This window comes from Pongo abelii, chromosome 11 (assembly GCF_028885655.2).
Source record: "Pongo abelii isolate AG06213 chromosome 11, NHGRI_mPonAbe1-v2.0_pri, whole genome shotgun sequence".
NCBI classification, from domain to species: Eukaryota; Metazoa; Chordata; class Mammalia; order Primates; family Hominidae; genus Pongo; species Pongo abelii.
Genome location: NC_071996.2, coordinates 38,233,097 through 38,255,522, shown reverse-complemented (window position 1 = coordinate 38,255,522; position 22,426 = coordinate 38,233,097). Strand labels below are relative to the sequence as shown.

The 22,426-nt window shown below is 36.8% G+C and overlaps 1 protein-coding gene across 1 annotated transcript in view; it reads left to right on the top strand.

Moving 5' to 3' along the window:
* The window catches only part of DARS1 (aspartyl-tRNA synthetase 1), a 79,933-nt gene that overhangs the window by 7,347 nt on the left and 50,160 nt on the right, over positions 1-22,426 (top strand). Inside the window, 1 exon segment of the mRNA NM_001132453.1 lies at positions 16,762-16,864. Coding sequence (NP_001125925.1) covers positions 16,762-16,864 — 103 coding nt within the window.

Here is a 22,426-nt window from a genome sequence, read left to right as displayed (position 1 = left end):
ATTTTTAATTGTGTTTCATAATATTTTTATTGTAGAATTAATACATGCCCATTATTTTAAAAATTCTACTTTGCTTCTATAGTATTTAATATGTCCCATGATATATAGCATTTCTTTTCTTTTCTTTTTTTTCTTTTTTTTTTTTGAGACAGAGTCTTGCTCTGTCACCCAGGCTGGAGTGCTGGGTTGTGATCTCAGCTCACTGCAACCTCTGCCTCCAGGGTTCGAGTGATGAGTGATTCTCCTGTCTCAGCCTCCCAAGTAGCTGGGATTACAGGCATGCACCAGTATGCCTGGTGAAGTTTTGTATTTTTAGTAGAGACAGAGTTTCACCATGTTGGCCAGGCTGGTCTTGAACTCCCGACCTCAGGTGATCCTCTCACCTTGGCCTCCCAAAGTGCTGGGATTACAGGCATGAGTCACACCACCCAGCCGATAGAGCATTTCTTAATTGTGTTTTATAATTTTTTTATTGTAGAATTAATACATGCCCATTATTTTTAAAATTCCAGCACTTTATACATATATTTCACTCTTAGGGCCACCATTGTTAAGAGTTTGTCTATTCTTTCAGTGTCCTCCCCTGATGAATACTGACAGACTTTGAGAGGAGTACTGGTGGAGTTTTAAATTTTCGAATAATGTTGATATGCCTTCCTGAAAGGTTGGGCCATTTATTCTGCCAATAGTCCGTCACATTGTATTATAATCCCTCATTTACTCATCTCTCTCCCGTTATACTGAGAGCCTTTGTTCTGTCCAAATGGGGCACTTTTTCCTAAACATAGTAATTTAGCAAATTAAAAGATAGAATGCATACTACAAGTAAGCCTGAACCAAGAACATTTCCCTTCACACCCATCCCTTTATTTTATGACTGCCGTGTCTGTTTCTTCTTAACAGTTAAAACTCATGAGTGATACTTCCCAGTGGTTGTGAATAAGACCTTTTCAGTGAGACAGATGTGTGTTTGAATCCTGGATTTGTGCTTACAATCTGTTTACTCTAGGCAAATTGCATAACCTTTCCAATCCTCAGTGTCTTCTCTTAAGACAAGTATATATTAATACCTAGCTTATAAGATGTTATGTAGTAATATTTATAAAGTATTTAGCTCTATGCTTGGTGCAGTGTAAGCCTTCGATAATTGAGTCATGTTAATGAGCATGACAGTTACTTGCCTTCCATTGTAGTTTTTTATGTGTCTTATTTCCTGTTGTCAGCTCTTGGAAGGTGCTACTGCTTATTTTCTTGCTTTGTTTGGTACACAACACATAATAAGAACCCTACCGAATAATAGATGAATAAAATAGGTGTTTTATACACATATAATAGAGCATTGTCTTCTGGGTCTTGTTCTTGCTGTCCAGTAGCTCACTCTAATTGAGATCAGCATGTAAGTATGAAGCATCACGTAAGTGAAAAAATATACAGGTTGAGTATCCCTTATCCAGAATACTTGGGACTGGTGTTTTGGATTTTGGATTTTCTTTTTTTTTTTTGGAATATTTGCATTACTGGCTGAGCATCCCAAATCTGAAATCCAAAATGCTCCAATGAGCATTTTTTTTGAGAGTCATGTGGGCACTCAAAAAGTTTTTGGATTTTGAAACATTGCAGATTTTCGGATTTGAGAATGTTCTTCCTGTACCATCTGCTAGTGTTTTTTTTTTTCCATTTGTGACAAATTATTTGTGTCTCTTAATTGATAGTGCCTCCTGCCTCAAAACCTGAAACAAATTGCAAGGTGTAAGGACTTTATTGATGATATGAGCTAATCATGGTGGGCGGATAGGGAGAGTTTATGAGTGTCAATGTTATGAACAGACTGAACGGTTTAAAACTTTCTTGAGTTTTTAATTTAGGAATTTCATAGCACTTTTTATTAGTATATTAACTAACTGTTATTCTATCTCAAAAAAATAAATTATTTATGGGTATTGGGGAATTTTGGAGGGGCTAAATGCTAATGCACTATTTTAAAACTCAAACAGCACAAAAACTAAAGAATAAAGCAGAAAGTGTAATTCACTTGTTCTGCTCCCAAGAGAATAAAAACACTGTGAAAGTTTGAAATGATAGAAATTGCTTTAAACAAAGATTGATACTTTTTCTTTTACAAAAATGAGTTCATATGCTATATCAGTGTTTTATGTAGCTCTACATGATCATTTACAATATTTTTAATTTGCAAAATAGAAAAATTTGTTCTAGATTATAAAAGTAATAACCATTTTTGTGAAATACTCAAGCATTATAGAATTAAATCAGGTATAAAGTGGAAAACTGACTGTAATCCTTCTTTACAGATTTGTGGGGTTTTTTTGGTTTGTTTGTTTGAGGTGGAGTCTTGCTCTGTCACTCAGGCTGGAGTGCAGTGAGGCGATCTCAGCTCATTGCAACGTCCACCTCCTGGGTTGAAGCAATTCTCGTACCTCAGCCTCCCAAGTAGCTGGGATTACAGGCACCTGCCACCACATCCAGCTAATTTTTGTATTTCTAGTAGAGATGAGGGCTTTTTTTTTTTTTTTTTTTTTTTGAGTCAGGGTCTTGCCCTGTCACCGAGGCTGGAGTGCAGTGGTGTGGTCTCGGTTCACTGCAACCTCCTTAGTTAGGACTACAGGCATGCGCCACCATGCCCAGCTGATCTTTGTATTTTTAGTAGAGACGAGGGTCTCACCATGTTGGCCAGGGTGGTCTCAAACTCCTGACCTTAGGTAATCTGCCTACCTCGACCTCCCAAAGTGCTGGGATTACAGGCTTCAGCCACTGCGCCCGGCCTCAGATTTGTTTTTATGGGGAGGTTGAGGGTCAATGTGAGTGTATATGTGTGTTTGAGCTAAAATTTTTATAATATTCTGTATTATTTTATAACCTGCACTTTTCTTTATCTTTTGGATATCTTTTCATGTCTGTGCGTATAGTCCTGCTGCATCATTGTGTTTATTTATTTATTTATTTTTTCGAGACAGAGTCTTGCTCTGTCGCCCAGGCTGGAGTGCAGTGGCACAGTCTCCGCTCACTGCAAACTCCGCCTCTTGGGTTCACATCATTCTCCTGCCTCAGCCTCCCAAGTAGCTGGGACTACAGACACCCGCCACCACGCCCGGCTAATTTTTTTGTATTTTTAGTAGAGATGGGGTTTCACTGTATTAGCCAGGATGGTCTCGATCTCCTGACCTCGTGATCCACCCACCTCAGCCTCCCAAAGTGCTGGGATTACAGGCATGAGCCACCACGCCCGGCCGCATCATTGTTTTTTAATGGTTTCATAGTATTTCATAGTGTGGCTATATTTATTTACATATATTTTTCCCATTTGTATAAAGTTCAGGTTTATCCATTGTTGCTTTGATTTGTGTTTCAGTCATTGGTTAAACTTCTTTTCCTGATATGTTAACTATTTTGAACTTCTTTGATATATTGTTTGTTCTTGCCCTGTTCGTATTTTATTAAAAAAGAATAATTTTCTCCAAGTCTGTTTGCATTTCAGTTTTTTGAGGTGAAGAGAGGCATTACAAATAATGATCATTATGTCCTTTTCTTTCAGATGTTTGTATCTCATTTCTTGTTTCTCTTTGCAATACTAGTAGGTTCTCTAGTACCTCAGGGATTCACACAGTGAAGAATTTTTGAAAGAGCAGAAATTCCAGTTCTAAATGAATGATTTTGAGTTTAAGGTTCTACATAAAATGTCATTAGAAAACAAATGGCAAAGTTTTAAAAAGTAGATTAAAAGTAGTTTCCCAGCCAAGTTTTCTGTTTGTCAGGAGGAGATGTTGAATTTTATCAGACCTTTTTCTAGCATTTTTTCCCTTCAAAATATAAGTGTGTTATGTAATGTATATGTAGAGAGGTTCATTATACTATTCACTCTGCTTTTGTGTTTGTTGGAAATTTTCTGTGTAATAAAATAAATTTTAATGTAGTTGATCCTCATTATTCGTGGACTGCATATTCACAAATTCACCTACTGGCTAAAATGTGTTTATAACCCCAGAACACTTGCAGCACTTTTGTGGTCATTCTCAGTCATGCCAGACCTGTACATGTGCAGAGTGGCAGAGTATTTGCGTCATCCAGTACACACATTCCCAATTAAAGTCAAACACAGTAATGCTCTGCCTTCTTGTTTCAGCTCTCATACTGTAAATAAGCGTCACTTTCACAGTCTCTTTAATGCCACATTTATGCCTTTTAAAAAAGGACTTTTAAAAACTGTGTGTGAGTACATAGTAGGTGTATATATTTATGAGGTACATGAAATATTTTGAAACAGGCATGCAATGTGTAATAATCACATCATAGAAAATTGGGTATGCATCTCCTCAAGCATTTATTCTTTGTGTTACATACAATCCAGTTATATTCTTTTAATTATTTTTATTTTTTAAATTTTATTTATTTTTTGAGACAAGGTCTGGCTCTATGGCCCAGGCTGGCGTGCAGCCGTGTGATCTCAACTCACTGCACCTGTGGCTCCCAGGCTCAAGCCATCCTCCCACAGCCTCCTGAGTAGCTGGGACTACAGGCACATGTCACCACGCCCGGCTAATTTTTATTTTTTATCTTTTCATTTTTTTTGTAAAGATGGAGTTTTGCCATGTTGCCCAGGCTGGTCTGAAACTCATGAGCTCAAGCTATCTATCCACCTCAGCCTCCCAAAGTGCTTGGATTACAGGTGTGAGCCACCACGACACCCAGTCATTCTTTCAGTTGTTTTTAAATGTACAGTTATTATTGGCTATAGTCCCCCTGTTCTGCTATCAAATACTAGGTCTTATTCATTCTATTTTTTTTGTTGGTACCCATTAATTTCCCCAGGACCCCCCACCTTCAACCCCTTTTACCCATCCCAGCCTCTGGTAACTATCTTTCTATTCTCTATATCCATGAGTTCAATTGTTTTGATTTTTAGATCCCACAAATAAGTGAGAATATGCGATGTTTGTCTTTCTGTGCCTGGCTTATTTCACTTAAAATGACCTCCAGTTCCATCTATGTTGTTGCAGATGATAGGATCTCATTGTTTTTTATGGCTGAATAGTACTCCATTGTGTATATGTAGCACATTTTCTTTATCCATTCATCTGTTGATGGATGCTTAGGTTGCTTCCAAATCTTGGCTGTTGTGAATGCTGCTGCAGTAAACATGAGAGTGCAGATATCTCTTCGATACACTGATTTCCTTTCTTTTGGGTATATACCCAACAGTGGGATTGCTGGATCATGTGGTAGCTCTATTTTTAGTTTTTTGAGGAGCCTCCAAACTGTTCTACATAGTGATTGTACTAATTTACATTCCCACCAGCAGTGTACCAGGGTTCCCCTTCCTCCACATCCTCACCAGCATTTGTTATTTGACTTTTTGATATAAGCCTTTTTAACTGGAGGGAGATGATACCTCATTGTAGTTTTGATTTGCATTGCTCTCAAGATCAGTGATGATGAGCACTTTTTCATATGCCTATTTGTCATTTGTATGTCTTCTTTTGAGAAATGTCTATTTAAATCTTTTGCCCATTTTAAGATTGTATTAGATTTTTTTCCTGTGGAGTTGCTTGAGCTCCTTATGTATTCTGGTTAGTAATTCCTCATCAGATGGATAGTTTGTAAATACTTTCTCCCATTCTGTGTGTTGTCTCTTCACTTTGTTGATTGTTACCTTTACTGTGCAGAAGCTTTTTAACTTGATGTGATCCCATTTGTCCATTTCTACTTCAGTTGCCTGTGCTTGTGGAGTATTACTCAAGAAATTTTTGCCCAGACCGGTGTCCTAGAGAGTTTCCCCAATGTTTTCTTGTAGTAGTTTTATAGTTTGAAGTCTTAGATTTAAGTCTTCAATTCATTGTGATTTGGTTTTTATATAAGGTAAGAGATGGGATCAAGTTTTAGTCTTTTGCATATGGATATCCAGTTTTCCTAGCACCGTTTGTTGAAAAGACTGTATTTTCCCCCATGTGTGTTACTGGCACCTTTGTCAAAAATGAGTTTACTGTAGATGTGTGGATCTGCTTCTGGATTCTCTCTTCTGTTCCACTGGTCTGTGTGTCTGTTTTTATGCCAGTACCATGTTGTTTTTGGTTACTATAGCTCCGTAGTATAATTTGAAGGTAAGTAGTGTGATTCCTCCAGTTTTATTATTTTTGCTCAGCATAGCTTTGTCTATTCTAGGTCTTTTGTGATTTCATGTAAATTTTAGGTTTTTTTTTTTCTATTTCTGTGGAGAATGTCATTGGCATTTTGATAGGGATTGCACTGAATATGTAGATTACTTTGAGTAGTATTTAACAATATTGATTATTCCCATCCATGAACATGGAATATCTTTCCATTTTTTGTGTTTCCTCTTCAATTTCTTTCAGTAGTGTTCTATAGTTTTCAGAGATCTTTCACTGCTTTGGTTAGTTCCTAGGTGTTTAATTTTCTTTGTGGTTATTGTATATGGGATTACTTTTTTTTATTTCTTTTTCACATTGTTCACTATTGGCATATAGAAATCCTACTGACGTTTATATGTTGATTTTGTATCCTTCAACTTTACTGATTACTGAATTTATCAGTTCTGATAGGTTTTGCTGGAGTCTTTAGGTTTTTCCGAATATAAGATCATAGCATCCACAAAAAAGGATTATTTTACTTCTTCCTTTCCAATTTGGATGCCCTTTATTTCTTTCTCTTATCTGATGGCTCTAGGTAAGATTTCTAGTCCTGTGTTGAATAACAGTGGTGAAAGTGAGCATCCTTGTCGTGTTCCAGATCTAAGAGAAAAGGATTTCAGTTTTTCCCCACTCAGTACAATACTAGCTGTGTGTCTGTCATATATGGCTTTTATTATGTTAAGGTATGTTCCTTCTATGCCCAGTTTTTGGGGGGTTTTTATCATGAAGGAATTTGAACTTTATCAACTGCTTTTTTAGCATCAGTTGGAAATGATCATATGGCTTTTGTCCTTCATCCTGTTGTTACAATGTATTACATTGATTGATTTGTATTTTTTGAACCATCCTTGCATCCCTGAGATAAATCCCACTTGGTCATGATGAATGATCTTTTTACCGTATTGTTGAATTTGGTGTGCTAGTATTTTGTTGAGGATTTTTGCATCAGTATTTATCAGAGATGGTGGTCTGTAGTTTTCTTTTTCTGATGTATCTTTGGTTTTGGTTCCAGGGTAATACTGGCCTCTTAGAATGAGTTTGGAAGTATTTTCTCTTGCTCTGTGTTTTGGAACAGTTTGAGTAGGATTGGCGTGAGTCCTTTAAATGTTTAGTAGAATTCAGCAGTAAAGCCATCAGGTCCTGGGCTTTTCTTTATTGGGAGACTTTTTATTACAGCTTTAATCTTGTTATTTGTTACTGGTCTGCTCAGATTTTGGATTTCTTCATGGTTCAATCTTGGTAGGTTGTATGTGTCTAGAAATGTCCATTTCTTCTAGATTTTCCGACTTATTGGCATATAGTTGCTCATAGTAGCCACTAATCTTTTGAATTGCTATGGTATCAGTTGTAGTGTCTCCTTTTTCATCTCTAATTTTATTTATTTAGATCTTTTCTCTTTTTTCCTTAGTCTGGCTAAAAGCTTGTCATTTTTGTTTATCTTTTCAAAAAACCAACTTTTTGTTTCATTGATCTTTTATATTGTTTCCTTTATTTCAAATTCATTTATTTCTGCTCTGATCTTTATTAGTTCTTCTAATTTTGGGTTCAGTTTATACTTTTCTAGTTCTTTAAGATGCATTGTTAGGTTATTTGAGGTTCTTTTTTTAGGTAGATACTTATAGGTATAATTTTCCTCTTAGTACAGCTTTCACTGTATCCCATATGTTTTGGCATGTTGTTGTTTCCGTTATCATTTGTTTCAAGAAATTTTTTGATTTCCTTAATTTCTTCATTGACCCACTGGTCATCCCAGAGCATATTGTTTAATTTCCGTGTGTTTATATAGTTTCCAGAATTTCTCATTATTGATTTGTAGTGTTATTCTGTTGTGGTCCAAGAAGATGCTTAATGGGCTCTTTTTTTTTTTTGAGACAGGGTCTCACTATGTTGCCCAGGCTAGAGTACAGTGGTTATTCACAGGTATGATTGTAGCACACTGCAGCCTCCAACTCTTGGCCTCATACAATCCTCCTGCCTCACCCTCCCAAGTAGCTGCGACTATAGTTATGCACCACTGTGCCCAGCTTGCTTTTGCCTTTTAAAATGGCCCCAAGTATGGTTCTCAAATGTTTCTAAAGTTCACAAGCACAAGAAGACTGTGCTGTTCCCTTAAGAAGAAAATACCTGTGTTTAGATATGCTCTGTTTAGGCATGAGTTATAGTGCCCTTGGCCATGAGTTAAGTGTTAATGACTCAACAATATATATTAAGGTATCTTTAAACAGAAACACACACAAAAGAAGGTTATGTATTAATCAGCTGGCAAAAATATTGTGACCATAAGCGTGAAGAAACCTAACCCTAAACTTCCCTCAGGAGCAAGGATTCAGTATGCCCTAATTCAGTATTATGGCAGCTTTACAGAGCATAACTTCTATAAATAACAAGAATCAACTTTATGTAATTGTAGTGAGTGACAATAATGTATTTTATAACGTTGAACCATTTTTAGATTCTTTGAATAAACTCAATTTGGCAAAGGTGCGGGTGGCTTTTTTTTTAGTATAGTGCTTGTTTAACTTACTTTTTATGGAATTTTGCATTTATAATCTGGTCTTCATTTTTAACTGGAAAATTCTATTCTATTTTTAAGTTATAATACTTAATGTAAGTTACTCAAATAATACATTAATACTTGCAACATGAATCTTTAAAAGAATACAGAAATAATGATACTCCCTTTTTTCTTCTATACTACCTATCCTCTGCCCCAACCTTTTCTATTCATTCTTTTTTTTATTATTCATTCTTAATTTGTTCTGTGTCTTCCCAGATCTTTGTAATGCACATATGTGCATGTACACACCCACACACACAGTTTGTTTTATTTTGGGTGTGTGTATGTTTAATATGTCTTGTTATACTTTACATATTATTTTTCAACTTTTTAAAATAATTAACAGTGTTTCTTGGAAACCCTTCCATGATAACTAGTTATAGATCTACACGAGGTAGTATTTCTCCAAGATGGGTATATAGAAATGAAATTGCTGGGTTAAAGGGCATGCATATGCATTTTTAAAATTTCTAATACTAGATCATCCTCCCAAGAGGTTGTATTCAAATATATTCCCACAGGTATGTCACAGTACCACTTTCTCCACATCCTTGCTGCCATGGTTTCATTATTTTTCCCCTGCAAAACTCATATTGAAACTTAATCCCGGTCAGGCGCAGTGGCTCACATGTATAATCCCAGCACCTTCAGAGGCTGAGGCAGGGTGGATCACTTGAACCCAGGAGTTCAAGACCAGCCTGGCCAACATGGTAAAACCCCATCTCTACTAAAAATACAAAAAATAGCCGGGCATCATGGCACACACCTGTAATCCCAGCTACCCGGGAGTCTGAGGCAAGAGAATCACTTGAACCCAGGAGGCGGAGGTTGCAGTGAGCTGAGATTGCACTCCAGCCTTGGTGACAGAGTGAGACTCTGTCTCAAAAAAAAAAAAAAAAGCTTAATCCCCAGTGTGGCATTGTCGAAAGGTGAGGCCTTTAAGAGGTGATTGGGTCATGAGGGCTCTACCCCCTTGGATGGATTATCACAGGAGTGGCATTAGTGACTTTATAAGGAGACCTAAACTAGCACACTCAGCTTCTCACCTTGAAGCCCTCTGCCACCTTAGGACTCTGCAGAGTCCCCACCAGCAAGAAGGCACTTACAAGTTGTGTCCCTTCAACTTTGGACTTCCCAGCCTCCAGAACTTTAAAAAAAAAGTTTGTTTCCATATAAATTACCCAATTTCAGATACTCTGTTATAAGCAACAGAAAACGTACTGAGACACTTGTCAGTAGTGATTGTCAGTGTTTTTTATTTCTGCCAGTGTAGATTATCTTTATTTATTTTTTGAAACAGAGTCTTGCTCTGTTGCCCAGGCTGGAGTGCAGTGGTACGATCTCAACTCACTGCAACCTCCACCTGCTGGGTTCAAGTGATTCTCCTGCCTTAGCCTCCCAAGTAGCTGGCTGGGACTACGGGCGTGCACCACCACATCCAGCTAATTTTTTTGTTTTTAGTAGAGTCGGTTTTCGCCATTTTGGCCAGGCTGGTCTCAAACTTCTGACCTCAGGTGATCCGCCCACCTTGGCCTTCTAAAGTGCTGGGATTACAGACATGAGCCACTGCCCCCGGCCGTAGATGGTGTTTAAGAATAAAATCTTGTGCTCTGAATTTGTAAAAACCCTGATTGCTAGTACCCTCTTCTTCCTATATCTTATGTACGAAAAATCGTATCAATAAATATGACTTACTTGGGATCGTTTGTGTGCTTTAACCCCAGGAGTAATAACATATTAAAGCTGGGCTTCAAGGAACAACTCATAGTGGCAATTTCTAGTAGAGCAAAGCCCTGAGAAACTATGAATAAGGAAATAGAAGTGTCAAAATCCTAGTGTCAAAAGTATGACAATTAGAATCCTGTAATGCAAAAATAAGAGTCTCTTCGTATAAAAAAAAAAAAAAAACAAGAAAAGCCTGTATATTTTTTCCTTAAGGGCAGTGTTTCAGACATTTTTTAAAATAAAAATCAGATTTCTTATGGTAGGTTTATATATAACATCCCTAAAGTGAAGTGTTTTAAATAGGAGCAAGGAGAAATTTCCTACCTTAATGATATGCTTAAAATTAGTTTCTTTCAAGCGTGAAACATATAAGTCTGCATATTGAAAGAGTAATTGGAATGTCTGTCACTCCTTTCAAATTTTATACATACCATGTGGAAGGCACTGGCACAGAATAATTATTTCATCACTATTCCTCCTAAAAACTTACTTACACTTCCAAAATAACTTCAACTTAAATCTATGCAGGAACATTTCAGGGGAAACAATAAGTGGAAAATACTTCAGAACGTTTAGATCTTTGTTGTTTTAATCCCTAATTGATTAATACAAATGATGAAGGAAAATATTAAGGTTGGGTATTAGGAAGTTAAGGTACATTATCTAAATAATGAATCCGGGAGGCTTAGCAAGCTAAAAGTCAGCAGGAAGAGATGAAAACATAGGATTGCCTCACATCTTTGATAACCTGGTTCTCCCATGAAGGCCTGTTTCATTGCTGAGCCATCACCATAATGGAGCTGAGAAGAAACTTTTTGTCCTAACTACCTACCATGTTTGTTCTTCAGCTCAGAAATAAAGACATCACGATAAAAAATTCCTAACTTTACATTTTTCTAAAACACTACATCCATATAAATTTAAGAAATAAACTGCTTCTTCTGAAAACTTAATCAAAATGCAGCACAAAGTTTTAAGTGTTAAGAATTTAAATTTTAAATATCAAAAGATAGACCAGGCTTGTAATCCCAACACTTTGGGAGGCTGGTGCAGGTGGATCACTTGAAGTCAGGAGTTCGAGACCAGCCTGACCAACATGGCGAAACTCCATCTCTGCTAAAAAAATACAAAAATTAGTTAGGCGTGGGATTACACGCTTGTAATCCCAGCTACTCGAGAGACTGAGGCAGGAGAATCACTTGAACCCAAGTTGCAGTGATCGTGCCATTACTCTCCAGCCTGGACAACAGAGCAAGACTCTGTCTCAACAAAACAAAACAAAAACAAATAAAATATGAAAAGATAGTTCATTCAGCTGTTTTGAACACTGACTTTGTTTTCTATGAACTGTCTTTTGTGTTGGAAAGTTCCAAGAAGAAAGATTAATAATATTTAGCAGTTGATTAATCTGCCCTCTAAAGTTCATATACCAGCTTTTGAAGTGAGAACTTTTTACTAAACTGAGGAATTATATATTTGCTTCTTAAAATAGAAAGTAATTTATGGGTATGGTAAAAATAAAAATTCCAGTAGTAGAAAAAGATATGGAAATAGAGGTTTCACAGTTCTCCTCCATCTCACCACAGTCTCTTCCCTGCAAAATAGCCACTGTTTTTTCTTGTGTGTTCTTGCAGAAAAAAAAATATACATTTACAGACAGACAAAATATACATACAGACATGACCATATTTTTTGTTTTTTAAATTTGCACAAAAAGGATCATGTACACACTGCTCCTATTTATCTCTCAGCATGTGGAAGGTAGTGCCTTGTAAAACATGGAACTAAGCTAATCATGCAGTATAGTGTGTCACCAACCAGAGCCAAAGAAAGAACAATTTTGTTTCCTAATACATGACAAGAACTTGGTCTCAAAAGTACTTCATAGAGAAGTAGTCTGAGTGGACAGTTCTATTTACCAGGAAGCCAGTACTGGTTGTTTGTTTGTTTGAGTCCTTTAAAAATCATTTTAAGTGGACCATCAAGGTTCTTGTATTTGAAAGTGCTTTGAACGTAGAAAGCTTGGGGACCATAGCATTAGTCACAAGTAGTTCTGTTTTGATTTCCTTAACATGTATTCTAAGAAATGTATTTATTGAGTCAAAGATAACGTTTTTAAGCCTTTTAATGCTTATTGCCAAATTGTTCTCCAGAAGCATTACGCAAGTTTACCCTGCCTTCAACAAGTTATAAAGGAACAGTTTTATGATTTTAATTCTCCCAAGCATTGAGTAATAATTCGATTTTATATTTTGTATTTTTTTAATCTTTGCTCATTTGAGAGGTAAATAATCTGTCGTCGTCGTTTGCTTCAACTTGCATTACTTGCATTACCAGTAACATTTTTTTCCTTATACGGTATTTACTTACTATGGTTTTTTTCTTTCTCCTTCAGATTATCTGTTTTGGTCTATTGCCTGTTTATGTGTTGGGATCTCAGTGTTCTTTTCTCATAAATCTTTAAGATCCTTATGTATTAAAAAGATCAACTTATATAGGTTATATGCTGTTCAGCACTTATTTTTTCTCAGTGTTATTGTTCCTTTGATTTATTTTGTATATAGATGTTCTTTCATTCTTAAACTTAGAAAGTTCTCCCTTCCTCCGTGATATAGTTTAATATTCGGTTCCATTTTTTACTCTGTTTTTGTATTCGTTGGGGTGTTTATTTAAATTTTGTAATCTCCTGAATTCTGTTTAGAATTAGGATCTCCTTTATCTAATAGGGTCTATTATCAATTTTTTCTTATGTTCTATTGATCTGGTTATTTTTGTACTGGCACACTTTTACATACTATATAGGTTTTTGTAAAACAATATGCTCATAGACTGTTCTCACTACTTCATTCCCTTCCTCCCCCATCTGTTGCCTTTTTTTAATATGAAAAAATTTTTAGAATTAAATCTAATAAGCACAGTAAACATTTAAAGGGTATAGTGAACATTCTTCACTTTTTTTTTTTTTTGAGATGGAGTCTTGCTCTGTTACCCAGGCTGGAGTGCAGTGACACAATCTCAGCTCATTGCAACCTCCGCCTGCTGGGTTCAAGCAATTCTCCTGCCTCAACCTCCCAAGTAGTTGGGATTACAGGCACCTGCCACCACGCCCAGCTAATTTTTGTATTTTTAGTAGAGATGGGGTTTCACCACGTTGGCCAACCTAGTCTCGAACTCCTGACTTCAAGTGATCCGCCCACCTCAGCCTCCCAAAGTGCTGGGATTACAGGCGTGAGCCACCATGACTGGCCTTCACTTCACTTACAACCATTGATTTTATTTCTTTTCTCTAGCAGGCATGCAAATCTTAGGAGGTACATTTGCTCTTATGTTTAGCTGCCTAAAACCTCCAAGGTTCTACTTAACTGCTTCTGTTTAATTTTGAACTTGGCCAAAATTTCCTTTCAGCCCTTACCTTTCTTCTGTACCTACCTCTGAGTGTATAGTTCTCTTAAAAAATTTTTATTCTGATGAGAAAAGGAGTGCATATTTATTGTAGAAAGTTCAGAAAATACAGAAAAATAAGGGACAGAACAGTTTCCTATAATTTCACCATTCATTGGTAGCCACATTTTGGTGGTTTTTTTCCCTATATGATCAATCTTAATATACTTCTTACACAAACAAAATTGGGATTACACATTACATATGGTTTTATCACTTTTTCCTCATGTAAGAGTCTATCATGATTTTCTAACAAATATTTACGTTTGTGTTCCCAGCGCCCTGCATACTTTTTGTATATAGTCATCCAGCTGCGAAATAGGAATGATAATCAGTCATCAAATAAGTAGTCAGTGGTAGTGGTGTTACTAATAATAGTCATTAAGGCCAGGCACAGTGGCTCACGCCTGTAATCCCAGCACTTTGGGAGGCCAAGGCGGGTGGATCACCTGAGGTCACGAGTTCGAGACCAGCCTGACCAATATGGTGAAGCCCCCATCTCTACTATAAATACAAAAATTAGCCAGGTGTGGTGGCGGGCACTTGTAGTCCCAGCTACTCAGGAGGCTGAGACAGGAGAATTGCTTGAACCTAGGAGGTGGAGGTTCCAGTGAGCCGAGATTATGCCATTGCATTCCAGCCTGGGCAACAGAGGGAGATGCCATCTCAAAAAAAAACAAAAGTCATTAATAGGCCGGGCGCGATGGCTTACACCTGTAATCCTAGCACTTTGGGAGGCCGAGGCAGGTGGATCACCTGAGGTCAGGAGTTCGAGACCAGCCTGGCCAACATGGTGAAACCCCATCTCTGCTGAAAATAACAAAAATTAGTTAGGCCTGGTGGCACGTGCCTGTAATCCCAGCTACGCAAGAGGCTGAGGCAGGAGAATCGCTTGAACCTGGGAGGCGGAGGTTGCAGTGAGCTGAGATAGCACCATTGGATTCCAGCCTGGACAACAAGAGCAAAACTCCATCTCAAAAAAAAAAAAAGTCATTAATAGTTAACATTAATTGGGCTCCGTCTCAACTTTAAACATATTATAAAATCCTTATGATTATGGAAGAAAACCCCATGACTATTACCGTCTCCATTTTCCAGATGAAGAACTGAGGTATAAAGTGGTTTAATAATTTTCCCACAGGCCCCTTCATAGGAAGCGACAGGATATGATACCAGGCCTTTTGATTTCAAAGCTTTTACTTTTTTTTCTACCAGACACACTAATTGTTACCCCCTGGTGCTGACCCATAGACTTATCCTGTGCTCACCCTTTGTAAGTCCTTTAGAGTTCTTCATTCTTTCTCCAGGGTCTTTGTGTAGCACTGAAATTCATCACTGGACAGCTTTGTGAGGCAGCTAGGTTGGTGCTGCTTCTGTCTGGACTATTAGAGTAGCTAATACACTCTGACTACATTATGGCTTAGCCTAGCACTGTCGTGTGCGCATTACCTTCCATTTCACAGTAACATACTTTTCTAAGTGGGGTAACATGTGGCTGTGGTTTCAGTAGTAGTTCCTAGGAAAATGTTATTTTTATTCATCTGCAAGTTTCTCTGTGGTTATAACCTTTGTCCATCCAATATTTTAAAATTCCTTTGAATTTGTTTCATGTATTAATACAACTTCGTTTTTTGGGATTTTACTTTGTGACTGGGTCATCCTCCAAAGGAAAAGGGAAAATTAAGAGTGTTTTTTAGTGGTTAAAAACCTGCCAATCAAATATGACTCTAAAGTCAATAGATTATATCTGTGTTGACACTGTTTGCAACCTGTCTTTTTTAACTTGTGATTGCTATCTGATTTGCATTTCAAAATACTGTATGTTAAAAGTAGTAACTGTAAGTCTGCTTGCATTTTTTGCTTTCCTCTTTCTTTCTTTTTTTGGTTAAGGCCGATTCTAAATGTAAAATATAATGCTCAGTTTAAAAAACAAAATCTTCTTGTGATGTTTTACAAAACAATCTGTTGTGAAAAGTGGTCTTGGAGAGATTAACCCCTTTTTTATGAAGAAGTAATTTCCCAGAATTTGATCAGAGACTTAAGAAGGATCTGCTTTGGAGGAAAAAGGGATATCACAAGGATACATAATAACTGAAATATATTATGAATAATGTTTTTCAGAAGGTTAAGAATAAGGAGTGACAGTTCTTTATCAAAGAAGAAGGAATAAAGAGGCCCAGGATATGTAAAAATAAAACTGGTTATAGGGCTTGAAGAAAATGATCTTTAATAGACAATATAAGTTATTTGGAGTAAGAAAAATGCGAGACTCATAAAATATGAAGGACTAGGAAGGTGATAAAGGAAAAATGAAGAACATAGAACATGAAAGGCACTACCCTGTCAATTTAAATGCTCTTTAAAATGTACTTTGGTAGGAAGAAACTCTGTAGATGGGCCACCCCCACAGAGTGTTTGTGTCCTTGTTTTTAAGCACTGTGTTAGCACTTTTGTGGTTGCAGTATTGAAACTTCCGTAGTAGTACAGTGCCTTTGCATGTAGAATATACTAACTATTGAATGAATGTTGAAAGTGATCTCAAGTTACTTGAAATTTGTTTAATAAATCAATGCAATGACAAAATAATTTTCTTGATTTAGAAGTTTTTTTGAAATTGGTGATTTGCCTGTGTTCTTATAACAAACAAGTTGAAAGCATTTCTTGTCACTCATCATAGGAACTTGAGTTTCTTTAAGGGTTGTCAATTGAGTGTGAGTATTTTGTCTGTGGAAGCCAAATGGATAGTTTACACATGTGTGCGTGCCTGATGAGTATAGTAAATTTTGGCCCACTTTTAAAGTAGAGAGCATTTTCCTTCTTTGTAAAACCTGAAGTTGCATGTCCTTAATACATTTGTGTTCTTTCTGTCTTTTTCAGGGAAACAGTGCTTCTTAGTCCTACGTCAGCAGCAGTTTAATGTCCAGGCTCTTGTGGCGGTGGGAGACCATGCAAGCAAGCAGATGGTTAAATTTGCTGCCAAGTAAGTAAGCAATTATATCCTGTTGTCAGAATAAACAATGGTGGGAACCAAGACTCCCAGGGGTTTGGACCATTTTCATACATTAACATCAATGCTTCGTTTGTTTAAAAATGTAGTTATTTAAATTGTCAGTTCAGTGTTGCTGAATACATTAAACTTACAAAAGAGAAAATATGGAGCACAGGCTTAAAATTCATTTGGAACTGCTGAAGCAGCACTCTCTACAGACAAGTCACATTTACTTTCAAGTAGAGTAACAAAAAGCCTGGCAGCCTCAACATAGCAGAGCAACTTTATTTTGTTGTGTTTGTCGAGCTTCATTTCCTCCCTTCCTCCCTCCCCCAGTTTGAGATTTGCATATTGAGCAACAAGTTTTCTAACCAAAAAATAAAAGTATATAAAATAAAAGAATGTCGTTTGGCAAATGATTGCCCCCAGAAGGAAGTAAAACAAATGTTCTACAACTTTTAGCCTTGACACCAAAAGGGTTTAGGAGAAAAAAGGTAAAACTTGCTTTTTCCTCCTGTAAAAGTCTGGGCTGTCTGGCTCAGAGTTCCCATAGAAGCAGCACATTGTTTTGTTCAGCTTGCAGGAGGCGGATATAGAGATAGAAGTGTGGTTGTGTGTGCAGTGGCTCTAAGGTGATGAGAGCTGTTTTACTTGGTAGTGGTGATGTGGCTAATTTTGTTTCATGTTTTTTTCAATTTCATCAGAATTTTATTTCCATGATAATGATCTCAGAAAACATGAGAAAATGGATGGTCTTTGTGTTTGAAGTAATAAAGTAATTTCATAGGTGTAAGTGTTTTTTAAAAGAAAGAATTCAATCAGAGTAAATGATATATTTTTCTATTGATTTTTTTAAATGTTTGCTTTTTAGATGCATGCTTTCTAAGAATGAGTTAATACAGATGGACTTATGAATTTTAGAATTGGAAAGAAACTTAAAAATTATCTAATTCAATATCCTAATTTAGCTTTCAGCCCTCCCTGACCCTCTAGCACAATGTTATACATATAAAGGATGCTCAGCAGCTGGTTTTGGTTTAGATATTTATCAAATTACATCATAGTAATACCTGCACTCGGATTTAAGAACTTAAGTGCCATGAATTATATCAATTCATTGATGAGATCAGTAGTATTTTAATACTACTAGTACAGTAGCCCCACCCCTCCCTATCTCCCAGTGCTGCCCAGAGATGACCACTTTTCTTCTACATGTGTCTTCTGGTAATTAGGTTTGCTTGTTTCGTCTCCTGGTTAGAGTGTGTGCTTGTGAGGTGCATTTGTCTTCCAGCCTTTTAAGGCTAGTGTGTATCCTATGAAGTCAAAAATAAATGAGCTTGGTCCCTAGAAATTTTACCTGCACAGAGAACCTTCTATAAAAGAAAAAATGATGGTCCTGGAAACCGCAGACGTAGATGCTAAATTCTATTAAATATACTGAAAAATACTGGAAAAAAGTCAACCTCAAATCAACAAACAACTTTTGTCTTTTGTATAATAATTTGGTTTTGAAAACTAATACGTGAAGCCGACAGTTACATAGAGAATATATTTTTCCATTAAACTGCATTATAACCTCGGTGTTACATTCCTAAAGCTTCCAGTGGAAAAGCCTTTTGAAAATCTCACTTACCCATAATATTCAGTGAGAGGCATTCTACTGACAAGTGGACAGTTAATCCATGTGATGTGTTTAGAAGCAGACACATTAAAGTACTCCACAAATAAGTTATTCCTATTATTTTGGATCTTCTCAGAAACCCCTGGGACTTGACTAAATAACAGCGATTGACTACATCAGATGTCAACCATAGCTTAGTAGCTAAAAGAGCTACCTTCAAATGCTCCCAAACAGAACTTAGTTCACTAATGCCCTCATAAAATTAAAGAACATCTTTTTATCATTATTTTATTAAAGGCTTTCATCCAAATGGGATGATATATGGGCGATCTTTTTTTTTTTTTTTTTTTTGTGAGATGGAGTTTCTCTCTTGTTGCCCAGGCTGGAGTGCAATGGCGTGGTCTCTGCTCATTGCAACCTCCTCCTACCCGGTTCAAGCAATTCTCCTGCCTCAGCCTCCCCAGTAGCTGGGATTACAGGCATGTGCCACCATGCCCAGCTACTTTTGTATTTTTAGTAGAGACGAGGTTTCTCTATGTTGGTCAGGCTGGTCTCGAACTCCCGACCTCAGGTGATCCGCCCACCTCGGCCGCCCAAAGTGCTGGGATTACAGGCATGAGCCACCGCGCCCGGCCATGGGTGATCTTTCTTTTAGACAAGGGAAGAATATAGGTAATTTAGCCTAGATTTTTTAATTCCTGAAGTGGAACTCCATAAAGATCTAGATGCAGTTCAGGCTTAACTAAATTGTGACTTGATTTTTTTTTTTTTTAAGCAAAGAACATGCAGCTATTTTTAGTCCCTTTAAAAAATGGACTTTATATAAAGTAGCAATGTGTGGGAAAAGGTTGAGCTGTTCCAAATTATAAACCTTGTCACTGGTTATATGTAGGTAAATGGAGCCAATTTTATACAATAGGTTCAACATGTGGTACATAGATAACTATTATTAAACTTTTGGCACTAGTATGTTAAGGAATCGAGCCTGAATAATTACCAGTAGGTGGGTTAATGGCTTTTGCTATCTTGTGAAAAAGGAAAATTCTTATGGCTAAGACTCGTTGGCAAAAAATGATGAGTTTTTAGGTTTTGTAGTTGGTTAAGATAATCTTCTTAGGAACATGATTTTATGTTCCAGATGGGTCAGTCAGTTTGTCCTTTCTGTGTGATGTAACCTATACTTCTAAGATAGTTCAGAAATCCTGATCCTTCTTGGTAGGAGAAGTCCACTTTTAGACTTCAGCAAGAACTTTTTAGAACTTTTTTAGGGAAAAGATGTGCGGGGTTTTTTTTCATCTTTTAAAATCCTTTTCCTAAAAATTGTTAACTGTGTTTTATCTAAAATGGGTATGCGCTAAAATTGTGAAAGCGAAAATTAAGGTAGCTTTCATACATTTATCTCTGAGGTCACTTGTTTAGGCAGTACTGTTTGGTGAACTGATACTTCTAAAAACAAAAATCTAAGGTGTAAGGTTATTATTGAATCATAAATAGCAATAAAAAGAAATTCCTCTATTTGTTAACAGATTAAAAGGAAGAAATTTTATAACCTGATGTTGTCTAACTCTATTCACTGTGGTTATTATTATTGTTATTCACTAACTGTATTCATTATTGTTGTACCAAACTGCAGAAACCTTAAGTTCACTTGGACTTTCTGTGTTGTTGTTGTTGTTGTTGTTGTTTTGAGTTGGAGTTTTGCTCATTTCCCAGGCTGGAGTGCAGTGGTGTGGTCTCGGCTCATTGCGACTTCCGCCTCCTGGGTTCAAGTGATTCTCCTGCTTCTCAGCCTCCTAAGTAACTGGGATTACAGGCGCCCGCCACCATGCCTGGCTAATTTTTTGTATTTTTAGTAGAGACAGGGTTTCACCATATTGGTTGGTACCAAACTGGTCTTGAACTCCTGACCTCAGGTGATCCCACCCGCCTCAGCGTCCCAAAGTGTTGGGATTACAGGCGTGACTTTCTGTGTTTTTAAGCATGGGAGATAATTGAATTTTCTGATATGACACCAGAATGAAAGCAGTACTAAAATCTCTAAAACATTTGAGAGTAAAGTCTTAACATTTGTCTCTCCACATGAGATTTTAAAGATATTTGGCTTCAATTTTTCTTGTCTCCTTTTAGTGTCGTTCTTTATATTTTCTGCCATGTTATTTGGTTTAGGACAAAATAGTCCAATCATTTATTAAACTAATATTTATTGAAGGATATATGCCCTTTTTGCCCCCTCTTTAAGTTCACACTTGCCAGAAGTTTTATTTTCAGTGCTAGTTTATCTAAAATCTTTAATGGCTTCCTACTTCCAACCATGTCCAAGATTAATCCTGCCTGGTGGTTCCCTCACTGCAATGTTATTTCCCACTACTTCCCAGTACATACTCTTCAGATTGGGCAGACACTCCATGCCTGCAGTGACCTCTCTTACTTCCCTTCTCATTTTAAAGGCATTGGCTTTATTCATTAATCCTCATTCTTTGTCATTTAGCTTAACCCCATATCCTTCACTATCCTCATTGTTTGGTTTCTCTGTTCATTTCTTAGGGATCCACATATATATTCTTAGGAGGCTGAGAATTATATATATTTAAATATATGTATTATATATATTTAAAATTTTTAGTATACATTTTGATGATAATCTTAGAGCTACATTATTCCATATCATCTTAAAGACAGATTTATAACTGAAAACTGCCATGTGAATCTAGTGCTCCATTAGCATTACTGTCTTATTTACAATTGCATTCATGCCAGCTGAAGCCAAATGATGTTCATATTCTGTACAAATGAAGGTTTCACAGTAGTTTGAATAGAGACACATGCTGAACGAGTTGGGTTACCAAGTAGTACTTGGTAATTTAGAGGAATTCTGAACTCAGAAAAGCCTGTACCATTCAAGCAGATATATTAAATTCTCTTTTTGTCTGTATAGGAGCAGCAGATCACTAATAGTATAACAGTTTGATGCAAGGAAAAATGTTTCTATTTCTAGTTCCAGTTAAGTTTCAGATACTTGATAATTCATTTGATACAAATTTTAACTAACAATGCCACATTAACTTTCACATAAGTAAGACAGTTTTATAAAATGATTGACTGATACTTTATTTAAGTTGTCATTCTTAGATTACACTTTGCAGAATTTTGGTTAATTGTGAAGCTGAAATATCCTGACTACCTCAAAGTTAATGTTTTAGGTAACTGAACAGGTATTCTTCCCATTACTAGTATTGAAGTCAGAATACAGAAACAAATTAATTATGGAACTGGCTCTGAGGCTACAAGCTTTATACAGTAAACCAAATGTCAGCAATTTAGTTTTAGTGAAACTAAAAATTAATATTACTTATTAATTTGAATTTTGTTTTTATTTAAAAATTTATTTCTGCTTTAAAGTTAAGGGCTATAAGCATAAGCATTTACACTAGTTTGGTATTTGTAGGTCTTTAAGTAACATGACAGAGCTTATTTAAGTGATTAATGGGGTTTGCTGACATTTTTTGTTCCGCTAAAGAGAACCCATATAGTAGTTTTAGAACTGCTGGTCTGTGCCTTATTGAGTAGTGCATACTTCTCACCACGCTTATTTTGGACCCAAAATTCTTGTGATTTTGATGAGGAAAAGTGAGTTCATAAAATAAGTTATCAGCTGGGCATGGTGGCTCATGCCTGTAATCCCAGCAATTTGGGAGGCCAAAATGGGCCGTTCACTTGAACCCAGAAGTTTGAGACCAGCCTGGCCAACATGGCAAAACCCCATCTCTACCAAAAAAAAATTTTTTAAATTAGTCGGCCGGGCGTGGTGGCTCATGCCTGTAATCCCAGTACTTTGGGAGGCCGAGGCGGGCAGATCACGAGGTCAGGAGATCAAGACCATCCTGGCTAACACCCGTCTCTACTAAAAATACAAAAAATTAGCCGGGCATGGT